This window comes from Telmatherina bonti (genome assembly GCF_933228915.1).
Source record: "Telmatherina bonti genome assembly, chromosome: 2".
Classification (NCBI taxonomy): Eukaryota; Metazoa; Chordata; class Actinopteri; order Atheriniformes; family Telmatherinidae; genus Telmatherina; species Telmatherina bonti.
This window is the reverse complement of record NC_136620.1, coordinates 30,004,554-30,022,495: the sequence shown is the minus strand read 5'-3', so window position 1 is coordinate 30,022,495 and position 17,942 is coordinate 30,004,554. Positions and strand designations below refer to the sequence as shown.

The following is a 17,942-nucleotide window of genomic DNA, read 5'->3' as shown; positions in this document are numbered from 1 at the left end:
GGTCTGTTATGCTCAGACCAGATGAACAGATTCAGATGCTAGACGTGAGTTTTATGACGTGGGGCTTTAAGTTGCAGATTCCTCAGCTGAGCTGATAGAAGTAACGCTGCTACTCGGTCTGTTTTGGAAGCCATTCCATACTCACGTGTTGCGTTTTAAACGTCAGAGGCCTGGAAAGTTTGCAGACGACTCTTCATCTACTTCCAGACTCTCGCTGCCACCAGCCTTTGTTTTATGTCTCTCTGCGTCAGGCACTTGAGGGTGGACAATTTATTTTAGCTGCTGAAGATGGAATGAAGATGCATGGTAGAGGATTATGAGATCACTGGGGTGATTTGTGAGTTGGATCACCTCAGGGCTCTACCTAGAACACAAACTCCTTTCTGTGGTGCTAAGTTTTGTTGCTTAGATGGTCTGGATTAAAACACAAAAATAAAAGTATTGAGTTTTTGGTGTGATTTAGCTGTATGAATTTACACATTCCCACTGCCAATTTGAAACACCATTTCAACAAACAAGGTGAAATGATGAGAATTTAGGATTAAGTGGGCATGGAAATGGTAAAACTACATGCTCTGAAAATAACCAGTTCCACATTTGAAAACTTCCAAATCCTGCCTTTTTTTTTCCTCCTTCGCTGGACAGATTTGTCTGAGTCCAAATTCTTTTTTAAAAAAAACAAAGATTGCTGAGTGAAACTGTCAGGATTTGTTCTTTCACTATTACACATTTTTCATGTTTGTTTTACAGACTAGTCTTCTGTTCAGTAGTGCGCTGAATAAAACACACCAGGCTGAAATAAATCCTGCGTTATCTTGTCTTCAATAATTAAGACATCTCGGGTTTGATAAATCTGGTGCTCTTTACATTTTCAAGTATTCGTAAAGCATTTCATCTCAGAGTGTTTGACCTGTCCATATGGATTTAAACAAAAAAACAAAAAAAAAAAACAAATGAAGATCGGAAATGAAACAGTTTTGTGTCCTTTTGAACTTTGCTGTAGAGGCCAGCTCTGAGAGGCTTCACCTTGAACCGATAAAAGCAGTGACTTATCGCTTTGTTTATCCTGCTGCTCAAACTTGGAGTGCATTATCAAAGGGGAAGCCAATGGAAACGTATTAGTGTGTATTGTTAAAATCTTGTAAATCTTGAATTTATGTCACTGTGACTCTGGGACCTCACCTCAACCTTCTGGTTTCCATTGAGCTTGAGCCAGCAGTCCTGCAGAGTGTACCTGTAAAGCAGGGCAGCCAGGATTTAACATTCTGACCTTGTGGCTCTCAGACGTTTGCTGATGTTCCTTTCAAGCTCGGGGATGTGACCGCACCATAACGCTGGGACCCCCTCTGTTGTAGGCCTTTGTCTAATCAAATGAAGCTGGGAGTGATTTGGTTTTAATGCTGGTGGCCCAGACGTGAAGGTGCATGATTGAGGACGATGAGAATAACACTAATAGTATTGCTCATTTCTCATGGAGGGGGGGTGGTGATGCTCTCTGTAAATTTCCCTCCATTTCCCCCTTCCTGACCCCACCCCTTCATACTCTGGTTGCACACAGAAGCTCTGGGCTTTACTCTTGAACTGAACTGCTTGATTGTTGTTAATGGAGATTAACACAAAACCTGAAAGTGAAGTTTAAATGGTTAATGACAACGTCAGCTCATTTTCCCTCTGTTGGAGCTCCACTGTTGTCGTTTTGCAACAAAACATCCCATCGTTGTGTTTTACAGCATGTAGTTGTGTAGTGGGAGTCTCTGCCCCCCAGGTCTCCACCTAATGACTGTTTGTGTGTTGTTGTAGTGGCAGATTTACATGTGGGAGGGGCACAGAGCGGTGATTTACAACCACCAGTGCCACTGCTCAGTGACTGACTAGCCCCGCTCGCTGTGTGTTCCAGGTGATCGTGCAGTCTGGCCGCCAGCCCAGCGTTCTGCAGAAACTGTGTCAGCTACCCTTCCAGTACTTCAGCCACCCACGCCTCATCAGAGTGCTGTTCCCATCCCTCATCTCTGCCTGCTACAACAACTCTCAGAACAAGGTCATCCTACAGCAGGAGATGAGCTGCGTGCTCCTGGCCACATTCATTCAGGTAAACGGGGAGATATGGTCAGGCATTATTATTGCAGAAAGTCAAGCTCAGGAGAAAATGTGCTTTTTTATTTTTTTATTTTTTAAATGTGGAAAATATTCAATGATCTCTGACCTCTGAGAGTTTAATGCCGCTCATTAAAATAACCAAATTGAGTCAATTTTACACATTGCACAGGTTAATCACATTACCTGTGCATTAGCTAATTGATAACTGCTCATCTGAGCTGCTGGCGAATCGGTAACAGGCAGCGTTTTTACAAAGATAAATGGATTCCTTCACGGTGGATTTACCTGCCACTGGTTCAACTCCCAGTAAACAGCTCATCCCCTTCATCTGCCTCTGACAAAAAGCCCTCCTCGCCACCCTGCAACCACCACTGTTTAGACACCGATTAACTTCCATTGAAAGGGAGACGAGCTATTGTCATTTCTTTCAAACAAAGCAATAATGCATGGCGTCTTGCCCCGCTGCCCTCATCTGAGTTAAGCTCAGGAACATTCCTGCGAGTGGAGCAAGGTAATCCTGAATAGTTCTGTTTGGCAAGTAAATCACGGTGAGAAGCTTTAAATTTTACGCTGTGTAGTACACTTTTTTTTTTTTTGCTCTGGGCCCTGTATTACATAATTAAGCAGAGACAAATTGAACACAGATATTATTAATTATGCGTGTATTAAGCTCTGTAGTATGGCCTAAAGCCTGTTATCATTCCTCCTAGGACTGTGCTGGAAACGAGAAGGATTCAGACAATAAAACGAGTAGAACGGGTAAGCTAAACTTCTGCATTTACTGCAGAGGAGTTTGAAAAACAATTCACTCCTCTGTAAAACTAATTCATAAGTTTTTTTTTTTATGTCTGAAGTTCCACGATTGTATTTTAACTGCATTTTCTTCTGTTTTCTCTTTGTGATTTGAGAGTTGGTTTTGTTTTTTTGTTTTGTTTTGTGTTTTTTTTTTGTCTGTCTGTTTGTTGGGTTTTTGTGATTGCAGATTTTCATCGGATACCCAGTAAAACTTGTCATCCTTTGCTGTCTTTTCAGTTTCCCAGTGGCTCATGGATTACGGTGAATTGTCCAACCGCTTCCCAAGAGATCAGTGGGATTCAGCCTTGCAGTTTTTTCTTCAGAAGCAGGAAGAGTGATGGAGTTGCACTCTGTCCACAGAATTAAAAAGCACATTAGAGCCAGTACAAGACACTATGACATTTAGTTTTTGTTTTTCAAAGAATTATTCTTGCTTATTGTGAGTTGTTTCTTGATGACTGTAGTCTGCACTTGCAAAGATGTTTTTCAGACTTTTTCCAGAGGTAAATAGAAAGCCTTATGTTGTTGCATCTCCTTTGATTCATGTAAATCATATTGATACTTAAGAAGAATTTGCACAAAATGTCTTATTTGTTAATTATATTTACTGTCTGAATAAAAACCATTTGCATCCATTTGTTCCTGTTGTGCTGTAGACAGAAATTGTTACATTTTAGAAGTGGCAATATCTAATTCTGTAACATTTACCGTATGTTATCATTTGCCAAACATTTCCATCAATACTGTTTGTGTTCATTGAGTGTGTTTAGCTGTTTACTTTGAATGTAAATGACTAGAAGACTATCTCTAGTCTTCATCCTGCCAAGTACAAGTTCAGTTGCAGATGTATTTTACAAGTTCACATCTTTTCATTTTCTTTCTATTCTGTTGTTAGGCGCAACTTAAAAATTGATATAATTTATTGAGTTATTTACCTTCATATTGTGCAATAAAATACTCATGAGATTATTATACTCTTCCTCAGTTTCATTCCGTGCGGACTTGGTGTGTTGAAGTTGGCGTTTGCACAAGTGTGTTTCCTCATTTGTTCTCATGGCGAGTTAAACATTAAATTTAATAGTGGTAATTTATGTTGTCACCACTTTGACTGATGGTTCATTGTAATTTAAAAAAAGTACAAAAATACATTTGTAAGACCTTGAGATTTATGCTCATGTTTAAATTTTTGGATTAAAGATTTTTGTGCCTATGTGCTTGAGAATTTTTTAAAACAAATCTATTTATATTTATGCAACATAAGTAGGTAGCTGTTGAAAGGAAACCACAAAGCGAAGGGAAATAAAAACGAGCCCCTTCAAAATGTTGCTTTCATTTTCACTAAAGTGTTAAACTAGTAGTTATCTTTTATCTTCAGGTTTTTTTTTTTGGTTTTTTTTTTTTTTTAATGTAGAAATCTGGGCTCTGTTACAAGATTTAAGTTTGATGTATCCAAAGTGGTGACTATATATATATAAAAAAAATAATTATGCATATGAATATCCTCCTCTAATATTTCCATAGTTTACATTTTCTTTTTAAGTGTGTTGCAGTTTCTGCAATCTTGGCCAGACTATCCGCATCGTTTCAGGTCATCACAGCGTTTCTTTCTTTCTTTTTTTTTTTTTTTTTTTCCAATTTCAATGAGGCTCCACTTCCTTCACTGATAAAAGCCGATCCTTCCCAACAAATTGTTGAGGTGTAGTGTGTCAGTGCCGGCTTGACCTGCATGCTCTCTTGTCCAGCGGCGATTTGTCGCTCAAGATTCCTACTGGAATGAAAATAAACTCAAGACACGCCAGGATGCGTCCGCGGGCTGGGAATCCCTTCAGCCCTGCACCGCTGCTGCTGCACCTCTTGTTGTGGGTCCACTCAGTGTATCCCTTGCAGGTGATGCCAGTTGTAGATAAGGAGCCGCCGCTGCCTGTCCCCTGTCTAGACTTGTAGCCCCAACCATGAGCTTTAGGTTCGCCTGTTGCATTGTGGCATTTGGTCTTTTTTTTTTTTTTTTTTTTTTTAAAAAAGGCCAATTTTATCACTTAAGCAACATCATGCCAAGTTTGCTTTGAATCAATGCGAGGGTTGTGATAATAGAAATAAGAGCTAACGTCAACATTCAAAACCCCAAAACACACAAGCAGGCGAGGAAAACTTCTGCAGCCTATTGTGTCTGATTCAGTGACCCCTAACTCATGGGCCAAATGCTTAATATCTTGTCAGCAATCAGATAGTGATCCACTTGGCTCAGAAACTGAGAAAGGATAAATATATAAGCACATTACGCTGACCTGTGTGTCTAAGATGGAAAAAACAGCCATATTTGTCACAAAAGAAAAAAAAAAAAAAGCTTGGATTTCCAAATTGCCTAAGGTGTATTTTGGGGAATTTATTTTCTTTTTTCTTCTTCTTCTCATTATAAGTCATTACACAAGGAAACTTCGAGAGTCTTAGCTCTTATCTCAATTTTAAACAGCATTTCAAGTAGGCTAGAAGATTATTTATTTCACCAAATGCAGGCTAGTTATAAAAAAAAATAAAATAAATAAAAAAAAAATCTTCCGGAGATTTATGAACAAATGGATTATGCATGCAATAATCTACTGTGTTTTATTGATTGGATCAGCTATGTCTGTCTTCGAAATAAATAATAATAACTTATTTTCTTTGGGAGAAAACGCGAACATTGCGCCTCTCATGTGTTCCAATAATTTACAAGAGTCGATAATGAGACTTACAGATCATGCACATCTACACAGGTTGTATTTTCCTGACAAACATACTGCAACCATTGACGTTCAGACTTCCAGCACAGGCTCGCGTGTTTCAGTCTTCTCACACATTCCCATGATGTCCAGATCATGTAATGGCAAAGCGTTCTCTATACAGCTAGAGGCCCGTTGTGTCCATCTGCAGCTGTGTATCCGTCGCAGTAAGATACAGTGCTTTAGATGTGCAGGGAGCTGTCAGACCCCTCGTCCTCCAGAAGGAACACGAACGTATCCAGCAGTAAAATCCGCCCTGGTCACTTATTCTTTCATTTCGATTGAATGTCAGCGGGGTCTTTGCGCATCCCTGTGGATGATGGCGCGGGTGAGGGCTCGGGGCCTCCAGCTGACCCCGCTGTCCTCACGTGTCCACGGGACTCGGCACCATACTGTTCGGTGTGTCCGGCAACTGCGACGACAAGGAGGTAACATCGCTCCCCGAGGAGTTTCCCCCCATAGAGCCAGACTCAGAGAAGGACACCTGCAGGAGCAAAAAAAAAAAAAAAAGTCTGTTTGCTTATCTCATTACAAATGATGTGATCTTTGTTTGGTCACACGTAGTTTTTAACACACTTAAGTTGAAGATGTTTATGGGAAAACACATTTTAAAATTTCAGTACTTACAAAAAAAAAAATCAAAATCTCATTGTTGTCATCAGTTTTTAAGGTGATCTACACATTATGAGGAGTCAGATTGCCAAAACAAGTCTTTATGACTTTATGATTACGTCATCTAAATACAAATTTATAACCATTAATTACCAGCTTGACTTGATCTTTAATTCTATTATAGAAATATTTCTGATTTTAATAGCCAATAATTTGTTTTAACAAGACATAACTGTGGTAAGGGGTTTAGTAGGCTACCAGTTGTTGGAAGGCAGGCTGGTCCAGATCGGTCTGCAGGGCAAAGTCGCTGAGAGTTTTCCACGGAGGTTGGTATGTTTGAACCTCCACAGGATTCCCCTGCACGGTGTTGTCGTGCCGGATGGGACTCCCTGCCACCAGGGGTGTGCCTGTCAGGCCCTGCAGATTCTACACAGAGAAAAAGCATTGAGTTTGTTGAATTGGGAGCAGAGTCATTCAGGTTGAAGATACTGTGCCCAATATCCACACAAACCCATATTAGGCTACTTATGTTTTTTTTTCTTAAATCCTAAACCAATAGGAAAATCAGAAGAAATATAAATTAAACATTGCACGGTGATGAGAAATAATAATTGGACTTATCATTCAGTTTGGATGTTTTGTTTGTTTTTATCGGTATAAATAAATCATTATATGTTGTATGAAATATTTGTCCCAGAATTAGTCTAAACTCATACTGCAAAAAGGTTCATGCTCATTTGTACATGTTCAGTCACGGTTTTGGTTTAACTTAACATGCATTTGACCATTTTATGCCTTTAATTCTTATGCTGTATTTATTCATATTTACACTTTTATTCTTACCTTACTTATTTTATCGTTATATGCTGTCGTAACTATTTGCAGTATTCAGACCTTCGTAAAAAACAGGATTTCGTAGTATTTTACGTAACAGGCATGACACGTTATTTAATCTTAAATTTGCCTCTGACCGCTTATTTTTAAAAAAAAAAAAAAAAAAAAAAAAAAAAAAACTTAGTAAAAAAAAACCAAACATTTCTAAGCCAACTAAAACTGAAAACTTGGGATGTAAAATATGTAAAACATTTTAAAAAATTGCTTGTACAAAACTTGATTAAAATTGGACCACTCACAGTTTTGTCGCTGTGTTGCTGCTGCTGAAGTTGCTTCATCAGAATGGACTTCTTCTTGTCTTTGCAGCGTTTGTTCTGGAACCAGACCCGGATAACCCTGGGGCTGAGCCCGGTCATCTCCACCAGCTGCTCCTTCATCAGAGCGTCCGGTCTCGGGTTGGCGTTGTAGCAGGTCCGCAGGGTGTGGAGCTGCTTCTCGTTCAGCACCGTCCGGACACGCGTGGTCTTCTCAGACTGCTTGTGGACGTGGTTCCGGTGATGAGGAGGGTGCCGAACCGAAATTGGGTCTAAGGAGGAAGACATTTTAAACGTAGGCTATTTTTTCCCCCCCATAGGCTACTAAGCTTTCCTTTATACAATAGACAAAAAAAAACTAATACATTTTTAATGTTAGTCTGTTAGAAGATTAAGTAATTTCTCAAAGAAATTATTCAAGACTAAAATGATAATAATAATAATAATAATAATAATAATAATAATAATAATAATAATAATAATAATATTGTGGAAGACTTTCTTTTTTTCTTTCTTTTTCTTTTTATTAATTAAATAGCTGAGTAAGAATTCATCTCACCTGAGATGTGTAGCGGTCTGGTGTGGATGTTTCCCGGGCTGAGTGGGCTCCCTGAAGAGGCCTGTTCCACCAGCAAGCCGTGATCAGCCCGACACAGCAGCTCCTCGTCCCGCAGGGAGAATTCGTCCCCCGGCAGGAGGTGTCGACTGCAGACCGAGCATCGAAAACACTCCATGTGATACACATTGTCCCGGGCTCTCATCACCAGGTCGCTGCTGCAGAAGCCCATGTTACACTTTGCACATTTGATGCCAAACAACCTGAGAAGGAGATTACTTGGTATCATGTACCTATTGTAATGTAATATTATCATGCACCAGCTGATAGATGATGACTGCCATAGAAAATTAGTTTAAAAATAGAGTTTTACAGTTTCACCTGTTGGACAAACTATGGCTTATTTTCTAATTTTCTATCTCAGTCCACTTATCACAATTTTTTTTTATTATCTACAGGATATTTCAAGAGAGTTGTAAGAAGTTAGAAGAAAAATCCTTAAAACTCCACGGTTCTCCCACCTCGCATAATCTCTTTTACAATAAGTCTTTCCGTCTCGCACGAAGCAAGTGCAGTTCTCGTCCAGATGCTGGTTGCACTCTGCACACTTGAGGCAGGCTGCATGCCACTCCAGGTCCGGCGAAACTCTCAGGATGTACTGGTCGTGTATCTGACTTCCACAACCCACACACATTGCAATTCCCGACTTCTCTGTGATGAAGACATGTCTGAATGTTACGTTGTATACATGCGCTCCGGTAATCCACGCGGCATCCCCGGGAAACCAACTTTCCCCCTTGAGACTGTTGTGCAGAACATTCGTGCTTTTCCGTGAATATTAGGAAATTATAGTAACAATCGGGCCACGTGAACTAAAAATTTAACCGCTTGCAGAAATTACTGAAAAATGACTCACCAGTTGAAACTACATGTTATAAAATATTTACAAATATATTCACAGGTTTTTTTTTTTGTTACAAAAGGTCTAGTTTTTAATACATAATTTGCTCCATTTTCGTGCAAACCTCCACATCCATTGTAAAATGATCAAATTCCGGACACCGGTAATTTACCTAAATGTGAATCTCTTAAGATGAGGAAAATCTCAACGATCGTGAGTAGGAACAGAATAGCTGTCTTACTTTTTGAATGATCCCCCATATCATCCAAGAAAGAAGTGTTGAACAGGATGTCCACCATGCAGGACACAACGTGGAGTGCAAACCGACGGATGGAGGAGAGTAGCGCCAGAGGAGACCGTCCCGTCCCTGGCTGGATGAGAAACTTGTATTCCTCCTCCGAGAGGTGGAGAGAAAGCAGCAAAGATCATCGACCAGTGACGTCTGCAAAACCTGGACCTCTGTAGGTCCGTGGAGAGGGTGCCATGCAAATCTTCTCCTGGACCACTGATCTTTATGTTCTTGAGGCTACACATGGGCTGGCTTTGAGAACATGTGTGTCTGTCTGACTATCGCAGACAGCACTGCACGCCCATCTCTGATGTGCAGCAGTAATTTAGACTATTAAGTTACTGAATAATCATCCTATATGGGTATTACTGAAGATGCATTTATGTTTGTCTGATATTTTGTTTGTGTCAAATTTCTTCAACATCTATGATATTATTTCTTTTTTATTCTGAGTTTTTTTTTTTTTAAGAACATTTATTTGGAAGAAAAAAAACATATAAAAGGATTAATGTAATAAATGTTTCTTTGATTAGATTATTATGATCATTGTTGTTATTATTCTTATAGTTTCATTCCAGTTTTTCATTGGGAACGGTGTTGTGTTTTTGTTTTATTTTAGTGCCCTTAACACTTCTTAAGTATTAATTCCCAGTGCTGCAGGGAGCCCTCTGCTGGGTGAAATGTCACTAACAAAATCTCAACAGTAACAGATAGAGATTACACACAACAGCAAGCATTATAAATGACCAACTTGTGATTTAGTGAGTCCAAAGACCATTTTCTTATTTTATTGCTTAATTTGTTGCATTGTCTTTTTTTGTTTCTCCTCTTATGGAGATTGATAAACCAATTAAAAAACACAAACAGAAAATCTTTAATGAACACAATAAAAGCTAAACACCGGAGCATTTTGGTTTAAAAAAAGCCATGTGCCTGTCTCTGTGATTATATTTAAAATGTATTCATTTATGTCAATTGTGCTTTTAGTCTGAGATAAATTAGGAGAACATAAATTGAAAAAGTGATGCCTCAAAATTTCTCACAAGTGGTGAGAAGTGAAGCACATTTACGCATCTACGCAAGTTTTGTTCTTCAGTAAATGTGCTTTACATTTTTATTTCCGGAAGCAAAGCTATGTCTTTTAAATCCATCATGTGCTAAAATATTTCCAAGTTCCATTTTGAACACAACATTGATCTAGGTAAATTTGTGGTTTTAACAATCAGTAAAGTGATTCAATTAAAGAATTCAATTAAAACATGAAGCAAATAATAAATAAATGAATACCTAAATAAATAAAAAATAAATATTTGTTGGATCACTCAGTGGTGGCTAGATTGTATAAGCGAGGCTTATACAATCTAAGAAATAGATATGGAAATGACTGCAAAGTTTTTCAGGATATGTTCAAATAAACAAGCCAAGAAAACAAGCACACATTGTTTCTGTTTTTTGTTATTGTGATCGTAATTGTTTCAGTATGGTCACGGAAGGACAGATAACTTCTCATGCCCTTGTTTCACAATCTGTCCATGCCTGCAGCACAGAAATTTTCCAAAATCAGTCAAATATCTTGTTTTAGTCACCTGAATGTCAAAAGAAAAACTGCACGAAATTTCAGTAATAAGTAATTGTTAATAATGTTAAGCATCAAGCTCAAAGTGTGTGTGTGTGTGTGTTAGACAAAGAGAGAGAGAGAGAGAGAGAGAGAGAGAGAGAGAGAGAGAGAGAGAGAGAGAGAGAGAGAGAGAGAGAGGGGAGGTAACTTCCGTTACCTCACTTCCTCGATATATATCGCGAGACTTCGATTATTCCAGACGTCAGAAGACCTTCAACACAAACCTGTCTCTGCGGCTGCCAAAAGCAACTTCAGGAGCTCAAAATGAATAGAGCCTTAAACAAAACTACTCTGAAGAATTTGGTAAGAGGGTGATTGTTGCAGAACAATTAAAAATAGGGTATTACGTTGCTTTAGCAGTTAAAAGGCACCAGGAAGGCATCAGTTGACCTGCGTTGCTAATTGGTGCAGCAGCTGTTAGCGTCCTTAGCTGACTGTATAATAGCGTTGTATTGTGGCCGTGGCATTATTGTGAAACAACGCCAAGAACAACGTTAATATAACATTTATTGTGTAAAAATGTTTCATGTTGAAATTGCTTTCATTTTAGCAGGCCTGTTTGCGCTAACAGGATGCTACATGTCGTTAGCACTATGTTATGAAACCTCGCAATGTGAGTTATGAAACTGCAACAATGTCAATGGCAGGAATTAACACTTTATGGAAACATAAAAAGTCAAAGTATGCTATTACTAGCTCACGGGAAAAAGGAGAGAGAATCTCTGTATATTTAGCTAAGTTACAACTATCACTACATGTAGCTTTACTAAACTGTAATAACATTGTATCTAAAGCATGTGTGTGTAGCAGAATAAAATGGGTTATAAAGTAGTATCTGATATTCTATGTTTTCTATCTTTACTTGGGTTTATCTAAATGACCGTCACATGGTAATGTTACATCCATCATTCCCAGAAGAGACTGGCACTATCCTGTTTGACTTAACTGGATCCAGCTGCTCCAGAGGTTTCATAATGCAGTGTATACTTACCCATACTACATTGTAGGAAAGTGCAAACATAACATAAAAAAAACTACCACTAATTATACATGACTGTTGACACATATTTTATTGGAGTTCTGTATTTTCTAGGGAACCCGCAGTTTAACATTTTACCGTTGACAAAACCTGACCAAGCATGGTTAAAATTGATAAAACTTGTTCACTCTTTTTGATAATTCACAAACCAGTTCATTAAAATTACTATAGAGTAATACAGTTTTTAAATTAATTATTAACTTCTTAATTAAAACCAAAATTACTCCGCTTATAAAACTTATATTGACTGAGATGTGTTTTCCAACAGACTGGGCTCATCCAGCGGTTTCAGAGCACCTTAGTGGTTGCAGAACACAACAATGAGAAACTGATCCCTATTACACTCAGTGCCATCACAGCTGCCAGTAAAGTGGGTGGAGATATTTCTTGTCTGGTGGTTGGAACAAACTGTGCAAAGGTGAGTTAAAGCTTAAAATTGTAATGTATTACTACCCCAATTTGAATGAAGTAGGGACATTAAACATAAATGACAGAATACTGTGATTTGCAAATTCTTTTTAACCCATATTTGATTAAATGCACTACAAATACAACATATTTAACAATCAAACATAACTTTTTTGGAGTGAATTTTTAAATAAAAAACAATAAAGTTTATTAATTTGAACTTTAAATATCTTGTCTTTGCAATATATTCAAATTAATTTAGGTTAAAAGGATTTGGAAATCATTGTATTCTGTTTTTATTTACATTTTACACAACATCCCAACTGCATTGGAATTAGGGTTGAATATGACACACTTTACCATTAAATCTCACTTTTATTGGTAGTGTATATACCTTGGTGTACTTAGGACAGGTACAGGCAAATAAGTAGGTATTAAAAGGTTATCAGGAAGCCTGAATATATCAGATTACGTTGTGTCTTTTCAGGTTGTGGAGGAAATCTCCAAAGTACAGGGTGTGAAGAAGGTTCTTGTGGCTCAACATGAAGCGTACAAAGGTGCCTTGCCAGGTGTGTAGCACTCATTCATTAAATACTAACTGCACTGCCTCACACACAGATTACAAAAGTGTTTTAAATACATTTGAAAGAGAAAGCAAATAATTGTCAGTCAAGTCCAATTATATGCAATCTGGTTCATTATATTTCTATTCATATCATACAAATTCCTCGCTAAGGAAGCCATCAAATCAAATGGAATTGTCACTTCGAACCAGTCCCCCATCCTGAGCATATGTGCCATGACAGGTGATGGTAAGAGGAAAAGAATTCCCTTCTAACTAAAAGAGACCTTTAGCAGAACCAGGTTTGGAGGGGGCAACTATTAGCCTTGGCTTGTTGACAAACCAGGGTAAATAGGATTTTCATCTTTTCCAGGTTCTTAGTTAGGCAGAAACATTTTTACAAGGTTATCAGAACATCAGTTACACATATTCCTGGATAGATGTTTTGTAGACAGACGTGGCAGTTTTACTTCCCTCTTCACTGTGCGATAGAGCTTTGTACATCCTTATACAAGGGGAAACTTTGGTAGAGCTGACCCAAATGGTACCATGCCTTGAAAACCACATATCCACATTTAGGTGACTTGACCTGGCAGTACTTCATCCAGAAGTTAGTTGTTCTACTCGTGATTTTACTGCTTTCCTGTTTTGTTAGAGGAGCTGACTCCACTTATCTTGGAAACACAAAAGCAGTTCAACTTTAGTCACATCTGTGCTGGCGCATCTGCCTTTGGAAAGGTAAATCACAGATTAAAACATTTTCTTTGTAATTTCCTCTAAGTTTTACTTCAATTCCAAAGCTCTTGTATCAGATATATTCTGGTCATTTAACAGAAATACTACTCTATAGAAAAATTCTTTGCAGCCACCGTTTTCCTCAAGATTATTAACTGTTGTCCCATTTATTTTTTTCCCCACTTTTATTAGAACCTTCTTCCCAGAGTTGCTGCCAAGTTGGATGTTGCTCCAGTTTCAGATATCATTGAGATCAAATCTCCAGATACATTTGTCAGGACCATCTATGCAGGTGAAGCTAGTTTGGTAGACAATGATATAGAATTGTACATTTGTCTAATATATTCCTCATGGGTATCATTGTTTTGTTTGGTTTTACTGCTTTAGTGAACAGTCTTAAGTTGCAATCTTTTACAGGCTTTTTACAGTTTTCAGTGAAATGAATGGTTTGTCTTTTTGTTCCTTTTTGATTGAGTTAATTTAGATCTAATGAGTTGTGTTTAGTTTTAAAATAGATTATGTGTGTATTTTGCAGGAAATGCCCTCAGCACTGTTAAATGTAATGAGCCAGTCAAGGTGTTCACTGTCAGAGGGACGGCTTTTGAGGCAGCTTCATCAGAGGGAGGAAGTGCAGCAGCAGAAGAAGGTAGTATACTCGTCCTGCTCTATTTGAACACAAACCAAGAAACTAGTATAAACCAAGTTACATTTTGAACTGTATTTATTATTACAAGCCCATATTCTTACTTTTTTTTGGTGGTCTTCTGACCTGCAGTGGTTCCGGCTCCTCCCACTGGAGTTTCTGAGTGGCTCGAACAGAATCTGACAAAGAGTGACCGCCCAGAGCTGACAAGTGCAAAGGTCGTGGTGTCAGGAGGTATGCAGTCACTGTCTGTATTTAGGTGAACTTAAACCCAAATTGTGGTTTATATAACGTGTTTTTGCACTAATTCACTGTATCAGCTGATTAACAGAAAAATGTCTGCTGGTGAAGAATTGACAATATTTTTCTTTTAGGAAGAGGCTTGAAGAGTGGAGATAACTTCAAACTGCTTTATGACCTTGCTGACAAAATGAACGCTGCAGGTATTACGGCAACATCTGTGTCATTTTCTTATTGTTTTCCTGTTTTTACTTTGTGTTGAAATGTACAATGTTCATTTCCAGTTGGTGCATCCAGAGCTGCGGTGGATGCTGGGTTTGTGCCCAATGACATGCAGGTTGGACAGACTGGAAAGATTGTAGCACCGGTATGCTCTTTCTTTTTATGAAGTAAAACCTCACCTTGTATAAAAGACAGAAAAAGAGAGAATGGATAATTTAACAAGTGCCAAAATATAAATTATTCCACACAAAGTTTCATAATAGTGCTGCTTAAGCTTAATGCCTTGTCAGTATGTGTGTTTGCATCTGACAAATTTAATTTTAACCTTCATGCAGCAATTCAGTATAATTCTGATGGATTCACCTTTTTAAAAAGGTTAACTTGCCATTATGTGATTCAGCTGGGACACCGGCTGGGATTATCCTCACATTAAGCCCTGCAAAATGCACATGATGGCACTTCAGGCCCCTAAATGACCTACATGAGCCATTAAAGTATAATGCATTGGATATCCAACTGAATCATCAGACCAGGCCAGACTTGACAAGTGTTATGACAAGGTTATAGAATTGTACTCAGTAAATTCAACATTGTTTATTTCCTAACAAGCAAAACAAGGACTTTGTATTTGAGCTAAGTTATAAATGACAAACAGTATAAATAAAGAGTATTTTAGTGTGTTGAGAAACAGAAGTTTTTCCTTTAAGTTTTTCATATGGCATTGCATTAAACTGGAAGTAGTAAGAGATTTCAGATAAAAGGAGTGGCTGACCATTTGCATTTGTTTTTTCTGATATATGTAGGAGTTGTACATAGCAGTTGGTATCTCTGGAGCCATCCAACACTTGGCTGGAATGAAGGATAGCAAGGTAAAATCATTTGAGTCACTTGAGTTACAGTTAAATGCTCTGAGTTTGGCCTCAAATAACATAGTTTGTTTTTTTGCATTGGCTCAAATAAAAAAAAAAGCAAAAACTTATAAAATTTGACATTTTTTTTACATTTAAATGTTTTGTTTTTATTTTATATATGAAGATGCATTTTCTATCAATTTTTTACTTTTATTTAGACAATTGTTGCTATCAACAAGGACCCGGAGGCTCCCATTTTCCAGGTGGCTGACTACGGCCTGGTAGCCGATCTTTTCAAGGTAAGTATCCGGGGTTGGTATTTCAGTAAACAACTACAGTCTCCTATCAGGCAACCAAGTAGTTCCTGGACTTATTTCGTATGTGTTGTTAGGCTTGTCCTGAGTGCCAGTAAGAATATTACATTTTTATTCTCACTTATAAATTTTGCATGATGCCGTATCCCATCTAATGGAAATGTGCAGCTGCTGAATTATTAAGCTCTTGAATTAATCTAAGGGAAGTTCTGGCTGGAGCTTGATGCTAAGAAAGCTACATACGAGCATCTTAGAGAATATGAAATAAATGATCAGTAGTTTTGATTAGAACTACCCTCAATTATGTATTCAGCCTCTGGTTGCCAGACCACTTATACGCTCAGTTGCATTCTTACATCTAGCTGGTGCTTGGGGATAATGAGCCAGGTGTGTTGGCATGGCTAACACTGGAGTCCAGTGCCGACTGTGAAAATCTAGTAGGTTATATTTTCAGGTATGTCCTGTTGGTCATGTTTTATTTAGCCTCTCACTAGTGCCTGAGCAGCCCAGGTGTCCTGACAAACTCTGTAGAAGTGATTAGTAATAAGCTGGTGGCAGCAGAGTTGTGACCTGCTGGGTGGGATCATCTTACACGTGATCACTCCTCAGATAACTGATTAAAATGGATGGGCTTTCTACTTTCCCCCCAAACGGAGAACTGATACTCCGTAGCAATTCAGGCAGTGACTGATTATGTTAAGAAGTTCCTTTACTCAGAAGCAGAACCGTTTGAATAATTTTGCACTCATATTTTCCACAACAAGCTTTTAGAATCTGTCTTCTTGTGAGCGATACGGCTCTCATTATGCACATATTTATTAATGGATCAGATGCCTCCATTGTTGAATCTGCTTCAGCATTTATTCTTAGAAACACTGATAGATGTGCTGTGGTCTTCACAAGTATATGAGTTAATTTTGTAGAGCAAACACCGGCATGCATGATTGTTTGCTTAATAGACTCATTAATGTTGTGATATTGAATCTGCCAGGGATAAAAAATGACAGGTGCTGGTGAATACTTATCCTTATTTACCTCATGAAATAAATCAGATTTACTAACTCAGAGTGAAATGGCTCGTGTATCTGCAAATGATTAAAGTCGACTTGATAAGAAATTAATTTAAAAGTAGACTGCAATGGAAACATTTATAAGAATATATTTGCTTACATGAAGTCTGACATTTACAACTAATGTATGATTCTGGGAAAGTAATTCTCTGTACTGTTTTTCTGAAGGCTGTTCCTGAGATGACCCAAGCTCTGAGCAAGTGAGAAGAAGCAAATTTCCACCATCTTTTGATCAGACATCTGGGAAAAGCAGCTAAAATGAAGAGAGTGACCACACAAAACATAGTGACCGCCTTAACTACCTTCTGAAGCTGTGTGTTTGCCTGCAAACATTATCAACACCCTCTTTTTAATTAGAACCAAGAAATAAATGCCAGTTTTATATGTACCGTGCAGGAGGAAATGTCTAAAGAATAAGCTGTGCTTGCCTTTGGAAGGAACTGTTTCTCTTTTTGTCCTTCCAATAGTGAAAGTAATTTGTATTTAATGTCCATGTCAGTTAATACATCGTTTGGGATGCATAACTGATGTAGTTGATTGTAAGATAAAACTGTTCATGTTAACTCAGAATAAACTTAACTTTGAGACACCACATGCTTTTGGAAAACCATGCATTACGAAGGACTTGAACTTTTTAAAATTTATCACATTTTGATCCTTTTATTAGGTTAATTTTGCAGCATTGCTTTTCCATGATCAGAGACTGTGCCAGTAGACACGACACTGAACAGGGTAAATTTGCAATATAGGTACAAATCTTAAAGGTTCATGCTTTAAATTTTATTTTCAACATTTTATTTTCCTTCACTGCTTTTGGGTTGTGACATGGCAGCCAAACCCTTTCATAAATATGTACACAACTTTCAAATATTTAAATGTAAAACATAATTTCAGACTCAATTCATATGCTCAAATCTCAATAAACTGACACGGCTTAACTTTTCCTGTCTTGGCACCTGAATAAAAACTCGTGAACAGTTGAGAGGATGTCACATTCTTTCCACTCACAGAATTTAGATAAAAATACTCAAAATTATGTAGAAAGTCAAAGAATAAAAAGAAGCAGAGACCTGTCCGATGTAC

General features: G+C 38.0%; 3 protein-coding genes across 5 annotated transcripts in view; 2 read left to right on the top strand and 1 right to left on the bottom strand.

Annotated features, from left to right (window-relative positions):
• The window catches only part of scaper (S-phase cyclin A-associated protein in the ER), a 58,975-nt gene extending 55,108 nt beyond the window's left edge, over window positions 1-3,867 (top strand). For all 3 annotated transcript variants that reach the window (XM_079260793.1, XM_079260792.1, XM_079260794.1), the window contains 3 exons: window positions 1,898-2,089; window positions 2,808-2,856; window positions 3,130-3,867. In XM_079260793.1, coding sequence (XP_079116919.1) covers window positions 1,898-2,089; window positions 2,808-2,856; window positions 3,130-3,230 — 342 coding nt within the window. In that variant the 3' untranslated portion in view covers window positions 3,231-3,867. The remainder of the gene's footprint in view (window positions 1-1,897; window positions 2,090-2,807; window positions 2,857-3,129) is intronic.
• Window positions 3,868-6,015: 2,148 nt separating this feature from the next.
• isl2a (ISL LIM homeobox 2a) lies at window positions 6,016-9,353 on the bottom strand (the record flags this gene model as incomplete). The annotated part of the gene is given in 8 exon segments (XM_079251194.1): window positions 6,016-6,135; window positions 6,522-6,689; window positions 7,397-7,683; window positions 7,971-8,230; window positions 8,489-8,678; window positions 9,110-9,181; window positions 9,184-9,316; window positions 9,318-9,353. Coding segments are annotated over 8 exon segments (1,266 nt in total).
• Window positions 9,354-10,952: 1,599 nt separating this feature from the next.
• Window positions 10,953-17,841, top strand: etfa (electron transfer flavoprotein subunit alpha). The gene is made up of 12 exons (XM_079251205.1): window positions 10,953-11,078; window positions 12,083-12,232; window positions 12,710-12,791; window positions 13,440-13,522; window positions 13,712-13,811; window positions 14,055-14,165; window positions 14,295-14,396; window positions 14,537-14,605; window positions 14,687-14,769; window positions 15,428-15,493; window positions 15,694-15,774; window positions 17,028-17,841. Exons 1-12 carry the CDS (start codon window positions 11,040-11,042, stop codon window positions 17,061-17,063), a joined length of 1,002 nt encoding a protein of 333 aa, XP_079107331.1. The 5' UTR covers window positions 10,953-11,039; the 3' UTR covers window positions 17,064-17,841.
• Window positions 17,842-17,942: the final 101 nt, after the last annotated feature.

Coding starts and splice junctions, on each gene's coding strand:
- etfa (XM_079251205.1), top strand. CDS start 11,040: ATGAATAGAGCCTTAAACAAAACTACTCTGAAGAATTTG. Junction 13,523..13,711: donor GCGCATCTGCCTTTGGAAAG/GTAAATCACAGA, acceptor CACTTTTATTAG/AACCTTCTTCCCAGAGTTGC. Junction 14,397..14,536: donor AAAGGTCGTGGTGTCAGGAG/GTATGCAGTCAC, acceptor TTTTTCTTTTAG/GAAGAGGCTTGAAGAGTGGA.